At 34.0% G+C, this 15,037-nt stretch overlaps 2 protein-coding genes across 3 annotated transcripts; both read left to right on the top strand.

The window, feature by feature from the left end:
- Positions 1-407: 407 nt before the first annotated feature.
- LOC106346366 (protein-tyrosine sulfotransferase) lies at positions 408-4,273 on the top strand. Its single transcript, XM_048782049.1, has 13 exons — positions 408-667; positions 887-998; positions 1,082-1,256; positions 1,348-1,419; positions 1,533-1,818; positions 2,343-2,483; positions 2,570-2,674; positions 2,757-2,901; positions 3,210-3,259; positions 3,360-3,410; positions 3,489-3,608; positions 3,692-3,826; positions 3,924-4,273. Exons 2-13 carry the CDS (start codon positions 941-943, stop codon positions 4,080-4,082), a joined length of 1,497 nt encoding a protein of 498 aa, XP_048638006.1. The 5' UTR covers positions 408-667; positions 887-940; the 3' UTR covers positions 4,083-4,273.
- An 8,651-nt stretch (positions 4,274-12,924) lies between these two features.
- Positions 12,925-15,021, top strand: LOC106346369 (GATA transcription factor 11-like). Of its 2 annotated transcripts, none has more exons than XM_013785671.3 (3): positions 12,925-13,161; positions 13,505-13,750; positions 14,141-15,021. In XM_013785671.3, the coding sequence occupies exons 2-3, from the start codon at positions 13,511-13,513 to the stop codon at positions 14,741-14,743; spliced, it is 843 nt and encodes a 280-aa protein (XP_013641125.2). In that variant the 5' UTR covers positions 12,925-13,161; positions 13,505-13,510; the 3' UTR covers positions 14,744-15,021. The 2 variants fall into 2 exon arrangements, with proteins under 2 accessions (XP_013641125.2, XP_013641124.2); XM_013785670.3 differs by having other exon boundaries at positions 14,135-15,021.
- Positions 15,022-15,037: the final 16 nt, after the last annotated feature.

The raw sequence follows: 15,037 nt of genomic DNA, 5'->3' as shown, positions 1-15,037 counted from the left end.
TAAGAAAATGAATTAATTTTTTATATTTTCTAAACAAAAGCATCATTAATTATTTACATAACTACAAATCAACCAATAATAAAATAAAAAGTATATTATCATTAGTCATATAACATTAAGTATTAATAAATTTTATATAGAAAACCGAAAACGTTATATAATTTGAAACATAATTTTTTTTCTAAAATGACTTATATTAAAAAACGGAAATAATATTTTATAACTTTAAATGTTATAATGATTACACTATTTATTTTCAAAAAATGTTTCGCAAGCAGAGGTCAACTTAATTGATTCGTAACAAATTAATCTTTATATTAACGCCCATGTCCAAATAATGTAATGTATAAGAGGATAATTAATTAGTTAATTAAATTAAAATAAATAAATGAATTTTTCACACTAGTGCTCTTCTCCTCTCCCCTCCTCAGTTCGTGTTTCAGTAAAGCTTATAAAAATTTTAATTTTTTTTCTGGGTGGGGGAGAAAGCAAGAGAAAATCTCGTGACCCTGTTCTCTCGGGAGCGCACACAATCCTCTCCTTTCTTCCTCCCATCGATGTAATACACACCCTTGTTCTCGAGCTTACCGTAGTGCCTAGTGGATTATAAAGTTTTGCCCCCGATCGAGGAAGGGAGGGAGCACGAGATCTCGATTCCCCTTTACACGTAGGCCTCTCTCATGTTCCTTTCATATTCAATTCCTTTACCTCTCCCCTCTGTCTCCTTCTCGAACATTTCAGTTTTGTTTCGTCTTTTATTACACAACTCAGTTTATGGGTTTTGTCTGTTTCGGAAATTGAAACGTTTCTTTCTGATAAAGCTTTGATTTTTATCTATATTTTTTTATTCTTTTTTTGTAAAGCTTTGATTTTTTTTTATCTATAGGAGGATGTTCCTTGTTTTGATTAATCATCAGTAAGGTTCTAAAGTCGAGGTACAATGCGTATGAATCCTATCTCGAAGCTGGCTCTGGTCTGGTTAACACTTGTCGGCTCAGGTTTGTATTGGAGACTTTGATTGATTCCTACTTTCACAAACACTTGGTTCCTGATTTGTCTTGATTTGCATTGTGTGTATCAGTCCTTGTCTCCTATGCGGAGCTTGAGTTTGGTCACTGCGAGAGAGTTGTGAAAGAGTGGGCGGATACTTCTTCATCTCGTGAAGAACATCCTCCTAACATAGACAAACGCTCGCTTCAGGATCTGCTCTTCTTTCTCCATGTTCCTCGAACTGGAGGCAGGACTTATTTCCACTGGTGATGATCTCTCTCTCTCTTACCAAAAGTGTTTTTAATGAGTTAATTCAAAAAAAGAATATGTATTTAATTAATGCTTTGTTTTTGGTAGTTTCTTGAGGAAGTTGTATGATAACGCTGAGGAGTGTCCTCGCTCTTACGACAAGCTCCATTTCGATCCAAGGTATCATCTCACTCTATGGATTTGCTAAGTTGACTTTTAGATAAATTAGCACAGACATGTGATAGTTCGAAACCTTTGCCTCCTTTTGGCTCATCAGTTACTGACATTTGTAGGAAGCAAAAGTGCAAGTTGTTGGCAACGCATGATGATTATAGTTTAATGTCTAAGCTTCCGAGGGAGAGAACCTCGGTGATGACAATAGTCAGAGACCCTGTCGCTCGTGTCCTGAGCACTTATGAGTTTTCAGTAGAGGTAGCAGCTAGGTTCTTGGTGCATCCCAATTTAACTTCTGCGACAAGGATGTCTGGCCGCATCCGCAAGAATAATGTGATAAGCACGCTTGACATATGGCCATGGAAGTACCTTGTTCCATGGATGAGAGAAGACCTTTTTGCTCGAGTATGTCAAAACCAATCCCATTCCATCTTGTTTTTGTTGCATATAGATAGGCCTGCCGATTCGGTTAGCTCGGGTTATTTTGGGTAATTCGGCTAGTTCGGTTCAACATAAATCTTACCGAACTAACCTAAATTAAATTTATGTTCGATATTCGGTTAGTTCGATTTTTGAAAATCCTACCGAAGTTTTTGATTTTGTTAAAATTCCGGATAAATTCGGTTAGTTCGGTTAGAAATATGGTTAGTTCGGTTAATTTGGTTAATGTTTTTGGTACGGTTTGGGTAAATTTTTTTTAAAGAACCGAAGTAACCGATTACCGAACCGAAAATTGAAGGTTTTTAAGAAAATCTACCGAATCAAACCGAACTTCTCACCAAACTAACCAATTTCGGTTCGGTTCGGTTCAAAATCCCAGGCCTAGTTTCATACATAGACGGGCTTTTAAGCTCGTATATGATAAGAACAACACACAAAACTATCCACTGAAGCTTGTTTGTTTGTTACTCATGTTTGTCCTTTATTAGAGAGATGCACGAAAACTTAAGGGAGTAGTTATCATTGAGGACGACAACCCGTATGACATGGAGGAGATGCTTATGCCACTGCACAAATATCTAGAGACCCCTACTGCTCATGACATTATCCACAATGGAGCAACCTTTCAGGTACTTTTTTCATGTTTCTTTGTTTTGAATTTTTGTAAGTAACTGATTTAGAGAATCTCCAGAGCATTTTTCATATTATTTCACAGATTGCAGGATTGACAAATAATTCCCGTTTATCAGAAGCCCACGAGGTTCGGCATTGTGTGCAGAAGTACAGAAACCTCGGTGAGCCTGTTCTCCAAGTCGCCAAGGTAGAGCTACTACACTTGTTCTTCTTCATCATAATGATACTTATAAACTCAGCAGATGCTAATAAGCCTTTTGATCTTGCAGAGAAGGTTAGACAGCATGTTGTATGTTGGACTGACAGAAGAGCACAGGGAATCTGCATCACTTTTTGCCAATGTAGTGGGTTCTCAGGTGCTTTCTCAATTGGTTACATCAAATGCAACTGCAAAAACCGAAACTACTAAATCAGGTTGGTGTAAGTTTCTCATCTTTCAAATTTTCTTTATAAGACTTGTGCTCTTCTGTCTGAGGACAACCTAGCAACTTAGGGCATCCGCATTGGTGTGTCTCTCAAAAAAGCTTGCTAAAGTCGCTCATTTGAGGGACTTTCACATGACTCTCAATTTTTTTGAGAAACTTTCTAATTAAATATTAATATAATTGGTGAGAGACTCGCCAATTCGGATGGCCTTAGAGTCAGGATAATGATAATGAGAGTTACTGTGGATACAAACTTGTACTTGTAATAATATGAACCTTATTTTCTTGATGCTCCAGAAGCAAGTGTTACAGTTTCAGAATCTGGATCAGATAAGAGTGAAACTCAGGTAAACTCCTGCTCCTCACTCCTCAGTGTAATAAAGTTTTTTTTTTTTACTCGGCTGTAAAACTATGATTTTATTGCTGAGAATGTCTGATAACTTGCAGAATGGTACATCTGAAGTTGCATCTAATAAGATAGAAGCTAAGAGTGGAAATGTAAGTAACCTTCCTTTTAGCATTTACCATCAACGTGTGAAGTGGTGTGTGATTAAATGTCTGTTGTATACAATTTAGATGACGGTGAAAACTCTAATGGAAGTCTATGAGGGATGCATTACTCATCTAAGAAAGTCGCAAGGAACCAGGCGGGTCAACTCCTTGAAGAGAATATCCCCAGCAAATTTTACCAGAGGGGTAAAAAAAAAATATTATGTGCATGATTTAAACCTGTAAAGTAAATGAGATTAATCTAATCCTTTTGATAATGAATTTTACAGACGCGTACAAGAGTTCCTAACGAGGTCATTCAGCAGATCAAATCGCTTAACAATCTAGATGTGGAGCTTTACAAGTATGCTAAAGAAATCTTTGTTAAAGAACATGAACTAGTGTCCAAGAAAATGGTTTCAACTGTAAGTCCCTCTTTGTGTTGATCCAAAAGATTCACATCTTGCAATGGAACTGGCTCAGAGTTTCTCATTCACAATGTTGTTGTTGTTGACTGTGCAGTCTAAGAGAAGCATTGCTGATCTGCAGAACGTGTTTGGAGAAATGGAGGGTGAGAAGCTGTGGAAGTTTGTATCAGTGGCGTTGATGCTTTTACTGCTCTTCCTCTTGTTTCTATTTGTAAACGCTAGAAGGAGAATAACCTCTAAGGTTAAGATTTGATCATCTCATTTCTTTTGGGCCAAATTCAGCAATTAGGAGAAGCTTCTGGGTCCAGTTGTAATATTCTATTTGTTTTCTTTTCGTGGAAAAGAAAAAGTTTTGGGTGTTGCCTTAAAAATGAAGAATCTGAAGCAAAGCCCATATCTTCTTTCTTTTAGAAAGGCTAAATAATATAACAAAAGTCAAAACTATGTGCTTCTTTTTATACACCTTTAGAAAAAAAAAACTTCAAGGAATATTTGAATTTGATCCAGGCTAAGAGTTGGGATGATCACCTATAATGAGAGTATATGTAAGGCTATTATAATCTAAATTCTTTATTTAAGTTAAAACCTCTATATGATTTTCATGATAAAAAATGATCCTTTCAGAATTTATTAGACTAGGAGTTATAAACAAGCAACAAGTTTCATATGAAGTTCACTAGATTTTTCATTTTGGAATGTACTAAGTAGTTCGAACTTGAATGTAATTTTTTTTTTACGCAATTTGAATGTACTATTTTTTTTTCCATCATAGAAATATATACAAAAGATAGAAAAATGAATACGGTTTGTATAAACAAATGCAGAAAATATACACACCCACATGAAATTTGGTTTTCTCCACGATGCAGAGTGACGCAACATGCGGAAACTTAAGATTTCAAAAAATATCGATGTTAAAACAAATATCATGATACTTATTCTAAATGTTTTTTTTGGACGTCAATGTCAAGACCATATGAATTGGAATGATATGATTTTAAAAGAATAATTGGTAGGAAGAACACATCATGTGGAAGATGGGAAGTAAAGAGTTAGGCAAGGGACCCACTTTCCCATGAGGAAACGCCATAATAATTGTTAAAATTTTCGGTTCTCGTCTCGTAATCGTCGGTGATCTCTCCATTTCACTTTGACAATATCTTCCATATACTACTAAAGTTTTAGTAATGTAATTATTAAAACCTCCTCTGACTTGTTGGTTTGCTTAACATCATTTAAGGACTTTATTCTATATTGCCCTACTATCTCCCATCTTTATTCGAATATGTCCCTTCATAAATCTAATTTCTTTTTTATTTTCTTTTTTTAACCAAACCAAAGTAAATGACACAAAAGGGTTTAATGAATTTGTTAATTTACAGACCCAACCATAGGATAAACGGATTGCCCACCCAAACCCAACTAAAACGGATCCTATCCTATTAATTTATTAAAAAATTGAAAACCACGAGACAAAAACAAAAAAAAAACAAAATCCCTTCCCCTTTTTCGTTATCTTCTTCTTTCTTCAAATTCAACTTTCAAATCCCATTTTAGAGAAGTCTATCAATAATATTTCCTTCTCCAATTCATTCATTCTTCAATTTCATTCATATTGATTGATTTACTTGTATTCTCCTTTCTCGTTTTAGATCCAATCAGTTTCTAGGGTTCTCAATAAAAACCAACCATTGATCTGAGATGGCTGATATCATGAAGCAAATCTTAGCGAAGCCGATCCAATTGTCTGACCAGGTGATGAAAGCGGCTGATGAGGCTAGTTGGTCTTTTGGTCAAGGCGAAGACTGAGAAGCTTGCTGGTCTTCTCCGCCAGGTTTCCCGTGCTAGTTCTGATCTATACGAGCGTCCCTCGTCCTCAAGTGTCGAGCCAAGGCATCATGAAGCACGTCTTCACCATCATCTCCTCCGCCGCTTCCGCAAGATGTCTCCGCTCCCGTTGGGGATCACGGTGACGCTGGTTACCTTGGTCTTCCTCCTATCGCCGCCAATGAGCCCATCCTCTGCCTCATCTGGGAGCATATTGCTCTTCTCCACACCAGACCCCTTGAAGACCGCTCAAATGCTGCCACTTCCCTCGTTTCTCTTGCCCGCGATAGCGATCGCTACACTAAGCTTATCATCGCGGAAGGAGGCATAGGGCTTACTTCACTTGTTGCTGAAATTCGACGAGAGAAACGATGGGTGTGTAGAACTAGAAGCTCATCGGAGTTTTAGCTCACTTATCCATTCCAATCCGCAGTTAAGAGGATTTCTATCAAGTCGAAGGCTTGGCGTGAGATGTTCTGTTTCGCTCGATAGAGATACTCCCATTACTGATTCGTTCTCTTCTCACCCGAGTATGTAGTCTCCTTCTTTGTTGACCTAAAGTTTTCATTTTTATTAATTGTTAGTGTTGCTTTGTTGGTTTACTGAGTGATCATTGGTCTTGGTATAACAGATTTCTTCACTCGAGCTAAACAAGTGAAGGGAATTGAGATCAGTGATCAACATAGGTAATGCTTGTCTAAGTGTGGTTTAAGTAGTCTTGTTTGTTTCTCAATTGGTCCTGAGGTTATGGAAGCATGGAAGATTGATTACATGTATTGCGAACATTTTGTTGTGGGTTTTCAGTAATGTTTAGTGCATGTCGTGAGAAGAGACATTCTTACATGTACTTGGCGTATTTTGCTACTGGTGGAAGCTCTCTAGCTGTGTATTTATTTGGTCATGTTCCTGAGTTATTTTAGTGGAACGAACATAAGAGCTTTCTTTTGTTTCTAAATTCTTAAACCAACTTTTTTTTTTGCTCAGCTTGACTATATGGTCTTTGATGCATCACAGTGGGTGCAAATTCCTTTCACCGACAGGAAGACCGATGAGATCAAAGTGCCAAAGAAGAAGCATAAAACAAAGGCTAAGGCTTAAAAGATTTGTGGGTTAACATATTTTGCATGTTTATTATGTATCTCGGTTTTTCTTTTGAACTTATGTAGGATGATATGTAAGTTTTGCTTGTGTTGAATCCATGTAGGATGATATATAAGACTATTGCTTGTGTTGTTGCAGGTTTGGATTACTAGAATACTAGGTATTATTGTGTGCTAAAAACAAAAATTTGAACTATTAGGTTCGATAGGTATTATTAAGAAGACAAAAAAATTGTCTAAAACGTGTTAAAAATTTTCAATAAAAAAAAGCATGTCTAAAACATGTTGAAAAGGAGATAATACATGTTTGAATATTTGCACTTAGTAGTACTCAAGGTAGCAGTAATATTTTATTCTTCATAGTAATATTTTTGCAAAATACAACATTTTTTAGTAATATAACATCAAAAAAATAAATTTATTAGTAATACCAATGTATTTAGACAGTTTTAGATTGTATATAACACATTGGCAGAAAAAAGTTTCAAAAAATATGTATTTTCTGTTATTCATCTCATTATGACATTCTCATAAAGACATTAGTATGGAAGTATAAGAATGTTTTCTATGAAAATGAGAAGTTATCAATCAAACTGAGAAATTAAGAGTATTTTAGTCTAATTTGACAAATAAACACTTATATGGACATATTATCACGTAATATATGATATATATCTTTTAAAAATAAACAATAAGACGAAAATTAAGATTCTTATAAACATGCATAATACATAGTAATTCAAAGTATTTTAAGGTAGTTTAAGGTAGTTCACAATAGTACCTAGTCGTTCATTTAGTCGTACTAGTAATTCCGTTAATTCCTAAAATTTTAATTTTCATTGATTTAACATTTTTAACCCATCACGAAGGTGTTATTCCCACCACTTTAATGTATTATTTTGCTTCCAAAGAGTGCACATAAGCATAAATATACAAAATCGTCTTTAAACATCATTTTCCTATTTGTTTTATACCAATACACCTAAAACTTTAGTTTTCATCAGTCAGTTTAGGTGTTTTTAAACGACCAAAAACGTGTTACACAATCCAAATTATTGTCTAACACCATTTTAATGTTTTTTCCTCAAAACAATGTTAAATTTAGGGAAATATACATAATTTTCTTTTTAAACTTTATTTATATATTTCTTTAACAATTCCACTATTCTTATAATTTTAGTATAAAAAATAATTTATATACGTATTTTATTTAATTTATTTTTGAAATTAATTCTTGGTTAAAGTATTATTGAAATACATTTTTATTAAATTTCTATTTTTGAAATATTATTCTTATATATTTATAGATATTTCTGAAATTAATTTTTGAATAAATATTAAATAATTTATTTTAAATTTGATAATTTTTATATAAAAGAGATAAAATTTAGTTTAAACAAAAATAATTTATATAAGTATTTTATTAAATTTATTTTGTAACTAATTGTTCATTAAAATATAATTGAAATACATATTTTATTAATTTTTTGTTTTTTGAAATATTTTTATATAATTTTTTTAAAAATATTTTATAAATTATTTTAAAAATTAGTTTTTGATTAAAATATTATTTAAATACATATTTATTATATTTGTATTTTCGAAATTTTTTAAAATATACAAATATTTTTGAAATTAATAGTTGATTAAAATATAAATTTTCGTTTATATATTAAATCTAGTTTTATTTTGTTATTTTATTTTTTACAAAAATATTATGTTAAAATAAATGATTTTTTTTTATTTCTAAATTTTTAGTTATATTAATCATTAAATAATTAAAATATAAATTTGGTTGGAGAATAAAAAAGAAGACACGAAAGGAGAGTGAGCTTCTAAAAATGGAGACCACATGTAATTTAGATTTAATATATCAATTTTATAAAAAAGAGGAGGGGTCCGCGAAATATAAAAATATTAGAATATAGCGGGGTCCGTGAGTATGATGAGTGGGGTCCACAGATAACATAAAAATATTATTAAGAAAAAGGGTAATAGGGGAAAGGGGAAAAAAGTGGGGTAGTGAGAAAAAAAGTGGGGTAGATAGAATAGTTTTTTTCTAACCGGGGCGTTTTAGATTACTTTCCATCATTTAACCAGCAACCATACAAAAAATAATAATAGATCTGATCTCCGAACGAACCATCATCATATCCCCTTGGTCAAGGTTTTTGTCACCTGGTTTTGCATGTGCTCCTCTATGTCATTTTTTTTTGTATTTCCTTCTAAAGTATTATTCTACGCAATCATTTATATCTTCATTTGACTATTACCATCGATTTTTTTGTTCAAAACATAATTATTTTACCAGTTATATTTTTCATCCAGTCAGCTCAAACTTTGACTGCTATTTTCATTTTATTACCTTATGTATTCATTCAAATGTCCGTATAGTATGAATGAAAATATATTTCTGTACTGCAGAAGAGGTTACATTTGTACCAGAACGTGTTGAACTGACTTTATTCAGTTAAGTATGCGTCGGTTAATGTATTTATTAATTAGGTAAGGAAAAAAAAAGGGGAATTGGGGCATATGGACATGAAAAAAACCATAATACACATAATAGCTATTTTCCCTAACGTTTCTATACACGGAGTTATATATACATATTAATACCGTAATACCCTTTAAACTCAACCGGCCAACCTACTACCAAAATTAATTAAAAAATAAATTATTAACTGCATAAAAAGTATCTCGTGTCTTACCTCTATTCACAATTCCCTTTTCACTTTTGTTGATAATTTTTTCGAGGTCGAGTGCTTTCCGGAACCGATTTGCTCCAAATCCCCCCCCCCTCTACCTTCAATCGACATCTTTTCCATCTTCTTCGTGCTTCCTTTCAATCGTGTTCGGCGTTTGGTTTGGCGTTAGAGTTTCAGCGGCGGTTAGTAACACACCTTTCCTATCCAACTTCACAAACTCGATTCTTCTTAGATCTCTGAAATTTTTGTAAATTCTCCCTCGTTTCCGTTGATTCTCTTCGTCTTTGCTTCCTCTGTGTTTATTTTCTTTTATTTGGGCTCGTCTCATAGTATACTTATCTAATTTAAAACTTCCATTCCATTTGGGATGTAATAGTATACTTATCTAATTCATATATTCCATTTAGAATAGTATCATCGTTCCTGTTGCATACCATCGGTACCGTTTACAGAATTAATCCCTCTCATCGGCCTTTTCCAATTTGATTGAGGGTTTGGATTTTTCCGAGTTGTGTGGGAGTTCCTTTAATTCCTTGAATTATCTTTGTGTCAGTGCTGCAAAATAAGTAGTGTAGTAATTTAGGGGAAGATGTGTAGAATATCACAGCTTACAAATGCTCACTAAGTAGACATAGTATGATATTTATAAACTCGAGTCCATTTGAAATGAAATAGTATCCGTATCGAATTGAACTATTTCACTTAAGATAGTATCACTTGCTATTCTGCTTTTTTCGTCTGGTATTTCCTTGTTTGTAACGTATTTATTGTATTGTCATTTTGATTTATGCTTTGTGCGTTTGCTCGTTTTGTTTAGTCTGTCAACCTTTTGAATTACACAGAATATCATTGTTTTTCTAGCATTACACTTGTTTGTCTCTGTCACTGATAAATATACAATCTTCTCTATGGTGAATGTCAGATCTGGTAGGTAAATTGGCTTCTACAATTTGAAGTCGGTTGTGTTTCCTTCTGATGCTCTTCTTCTTTCTTATGCTTGAATTGGGATTTTGTATCACCGATGGATAGTACATAGTGTAAAAATAGTGATTATTTTGTAGAATAGTATCTGCACGAGCTGAGTCCACATATGTAAATAGCGCACTTATTATGTTTATATGTATATAGCACACTTATTGTGGAATAATGATTATTTTGTGGAATAATATCTGTCACATGGAATATAAGAAAGTTATAGTTTCACGTTATTCTATCTTATATGGAATCATAGTTTTATATCTTATTCATTTCCATCTGTTAACTATACTTATTCCATTTTGAGTGCTACCTCATTTCTATATTTAATATTATAATTCCCACCTCTTATTTCATTCTACAGGTTTGGTATGAACGAGTTAGGCCTTCTAAGTAGATTGTTAGAGACATGCTTTGAACCCACTGGCAAGAAAAGAATTAACAACTAATTCAATCTTCGTTGGACTGAAGTGATAAAAAATGCATTAGAGGATGAGGACCTGGCGATGTTGAATGCGTCACAGTTTGGACAAGTCTTGCAGATGGGGTCCTATACCTTCTCTGTTATGCTTCTTCATTATTTTCTTGCACGACAGTTGGTTCTTGAGAAGAACTTCGAACTCTGGTGGCTTTTCGTGGGAAAACCAATTTGTTATGCTACACAAGCTTAGCTTTCGTGGGAAAACCAATTTGGGGCGAAGGGTTCATATCTGATGTGTAGGTGTTGCTATTTATATACCATACTATTTATATACTATACTATGTATTATACTATGTCTTAACCCATTGCATATTCCATGTCTCTTGAGGAATGTAAATAGATGACTCATGTATTATGGCAGGTGGATTTAATTTATTGTAGATTTGGGTTGCCTATGTATTGTGTTTTATATTTTCCTAATTTGGGTTTAGTGTGTAGTGAGAAGTGTTCTATTACCATCTCCATTAGCTTCGTATTTCATGTTACCCATAAGGCATGTAAATACATACCTCTAGTATTATAAGAGGTGGATTTATTTTTCCGAAGGTTTGGTTTGCCTATGTTTTGGGGTTTATATTTACCTAACTTGGGTTTAGTGTTTAATGTCAAGTGTTCTATTACCATCTCCATTAGCTTTGTATTTCATGTTGCTCATGAGGACTGTAAATACATGTATCCAGTATTATGGAAGGTGGATTGGGTTTATATTTCTCTAACTTGGGTTTAGTGTTTACTGTCAAGTATTCTATTATCATCCTATTAGCTTTGTATTTCATGTTGGTCAAGCCTGGATCGACTGTGTACACAGTACCATTTTAAATAGTACGGGTCAGATAGAATATAAGTCTTCTCGTAATGGACTGTGCGACTGTGTACGTAATCCTATAAGACACATTTATAATTATTAACTTACACATATATACTTTAGCATATGAAATTAGATTTACAATGATACGATTCTACTCAAACTAGTATGGAATGCTTGCAATCGGTATAGAATATACATTACCTTGGGTTTAGTGTTTACTGTCCCCATTAACTTTGTATTCCATGTTGTTCACAAGGACTATAAATACATGTCTCCACTATTATGGAAGGTGGATTGGGGTTTATATTTCCCTAACTTGGGTTTAGTGTTTACTGTCAAGTATTCTATTACCATCCCATTAGTTTTTTATTTCATGTTGGTCAAACATGGATCGACTGTGTACATAGTACCATTTTAAATAGTACATGTTTAATTGGAAAAGATGTATTCTCGTAATAGATTGTGCAATTGTATACGTAACCCTATAAAACATATTTATAATTATTAACTTACTCATTTATACTTTAGCATATGGTATAGTTTGCCGCTAAATAAAATAGTATACTTCGATTTTTTTTATTAGTAGTTGTTAAATGGGAATTAACCTTCTTTGTAGTCTTTAGAAACATAAAACAGTCTACTTTCACTTTCTTTAGCTTAAACATTGATTGTGTCAATGGTTTCTATTTCTAAGTTGGGTTTAGTGATTTAGTTCATTAGTTTATTTCTAAATTTTCAGTGTTGCTGTTCTCTCAGTTGAAATTGGATTTACAGTGATACTATTCTACCTCAATTAGTATGAAACGCTTGCAATCGGTATAGAATATATGTTTCTTTATTTTCTATTTCGCCGTTTCATTTCACGCGCTTCCAAAATTTTCTCATTGTTACTATAGGTTACAAAATTACCACGTCGTTTTCTTTATGTGAAGGAACCGGGTACCTGTTACTAAGAAGGGTATAACCGGCTGGAATGATGGCAAAAAGACAATCATTATATTCTGTCAAAATCATGTCTAGTCTCTTGATTTCCACATGAAATATGGCTATTACGCCAATAAGCCCAAAAAAAAACAGTATTCAGTGAGTTACTCACCAAAGGTGTGTAAGTAGAGACGTGTGTTTTCTTTGACTCCCAGAAAACAAAAAAATCAATTACGATTTTTCTTTAAAGTTAAGAAATATCGAGATGAAAAGCAGTTTCCATATTTTTACGTTTTTTTTCTTTATCATATTTTTTAATCTTTTTTTTTTCTTAAAAAAGAACTCCCATATCAACCTTCCTCTCCATCTCTCACTCTGTTTCTCATCTTTAAGCTTTTATTTTATTTTTATCTCTCCCAAAATTGTGAACCTGCAAATCCCTTCTAATTTTGGTAAAACTCGATACGCAATCGTACGTCTCTCTGTGTAGTCCATACTATACTAAAAAGGTTTGTACGTCTTTCTCTCTTCGGTTTCATCACGTGAAAACATTTCTCTTTGTGTTTATATTTCATGTTGTTCCAATTTTTTCTGTGTGTTCAACGTTTTGGAAAATGTAATTTGTTCGGTCCGTGTTACTTTGTTTGGTGTGGGAAAATGCGACCGACACTTCTCTCTCTATCTGTGGTTTTAAAAAACTCAGTGATGAAGAAATACTAATAATAATATCTTTCTAAGCTACATTTAAATGTCGCCATTTTTAAGTATGGTGCATTCAATTGCTGGTTAAGGCTCATATCATATAAAAATTACATACATCTGTTTACATTTCTTGGTATGATTTTTCTTTAGGTAATTATGAACTGGTTACCCGAGGAGGAGTTCAAAGGTCTCTCAGACAATTTCTTTGATGATTTCATCAACCATATCGATTTTCCGCTAGAGGACATCGACACCACCAATGGTGAAGGTGATTGGGACGCTAAATTTAAAGAACTCGAGCCTCCTCCCATGGATATGTTCACCACTTTTCCCTCTGAGTTCAACTCTTGTGGCGTTGCCAGCAAAGACGGGATAAAGAAGAACGTATCTGTTTTGGTGAGTTCTTCGTTGTTCCCAATAAAGCACTCGCTTTGTTTACGCTACTTGCGGCATAATCTAACAAGGAATATGCATATCACGTGATAGATTAGGTGGTTGTGCGTTTCATTCAAGCTGATATTATGTAACGTATTTGCTTTTTTCGATGATAACTTTTTACCGCCTTAGTTTAGAGAAGTGAATGTGAAGTAAAATATTAGCACCAAAAAAAAAAAAGAGTGTGAAGTAAAATATACTTTATTAATTCAGTTAAATATATGTATATATATTTACACTCACACTTTCAAATCTCGCCTCTGCAGTATAATATGCAAGTCTTTGTGATAATATTATTATTAATATATACAATGATAATGGTCTAATATTCTTTCATGGGTGCAGAAACAGTCTGATGCTTCTGCAGCCTTGTCTGGCATAAACGACACTCTACACCAATCTTCATCACATCATGATGCCAAAGTCTCTAAGCTGTTTCAGTCTTCAAGCCCAGTGTCAGTTCTTGAGAGCAGCGACGGTTCTTTCTCGCCACAGAACTCCACATCTCAGAGATTGACTTTCCCTGTGAAAGGCTTGAGAAGCAAGCGCAAACGCCCCACTACACTGAGACGTAGACACCTTTACCCGTTTAAACCCGAGAAGCTAACCCCGGAGGAATTAGAATCCTCTGAGCAACATGCCAAGAAGAAACGCAAGATTTTCACCACCAACCACACAGTGTCATCCAGTTCAGAGGAATTAAACTCTGATGGGGTAGTCAGGAGATGCACTCACTGTGAGACAACCAAGACTCCTCAGTGGAGGGAAGGACCCAATGGGCCAAAGACCCTCTGCAACGCGTGTGGAGTGAGGTTCAGATCTGGCCGTCTAGTTCCAGAGTACAGACCAGCCTCAAGCCCGACCTTCATCCCATCTGTGCATTCAAACTCACACAGGAAGATCATAGAGATGAGGAGTAGGGAAGGTGATCAGTTTGACAAGAGAGCAGTGTAGTTTTGACTTTTGAGTTTGGTCTCGGAAAGTTGATGATCCGCAGAAATGGGAACTCACTGCAGGAAGAGATGATATACAAAGTAGGGTGTTAGTGACTGTTTTAAAAGAAATTAATGAAGAGAGTTTAGAGGTATATTATTACATAGTGTTGTTTTATTATGTATCTTTTATCTTATTATGTCTGTTCCATTTTGCAAGCAGTACGTTTGCAGATAAACATTTGGCTTGACAACATCAGAAACCTTGTAATAAAAAAGAGTAGAAACAGTTTTTTTTTTCTTTTTAGAGGAAAGA

The sequence above is a fragment of the Brassica napus genome, chromosome A6 (assembly GCF_020379485.1).
Source record: "Brassica napus cultivar Da-Ae chromosome A6, Da-Ae, whole genome shotgun sequence".
NCBI classification, from domain to species: Eukaryota; Viridiplantae; Streptophyta; class Magnoliopsida; order Brassicales; family Brassicaceae; genus Brassica; species Brassica napus.
Note: the sequence above shows the minus strand (reverse complement) of the source record. Positions and strands in the feature narration are given on the sequence as shown.

Bases quoted from the DNA above. Each gene is read 5' to 3' on its own strand.
- LOC106346369 (XM_013785670.3), top strand. From the start codon at position 13,511: ATGAACTGGTTACCCGAGGAGGAGTTCAAAGGTCTCTCAGACAATTTC. The intron at 13,751-14,134 runs GTGAGTTCTTCG...TCATGGGTGCAG, and splicing joins AGAAGAACGTATCTGTTTTG to AAACAGTCTGATGCTTCTGC.
- LOC106346366 (XM_048782049.1), top strand. From the start codon at position 941: ATGCGTATGAATCCTATCTCGAAGCTGGCTCTGGTCTGGTTAACACTT. The intron at 2,484-2,569 runs GTACTTTTTTCA...ATTATTTCACAG, and splicing joins ACAATGGAGCAACCTTTCAG to ATTGCAGGATTGACAAATAA. The intron at 2,675-2,756 runs GTAGAGCTACTA...TTGATCTTGCAG, and splicing joins CTGTTCTCCAAGTCGCCAAG to AGAAGGTTAGACAGCATGTT.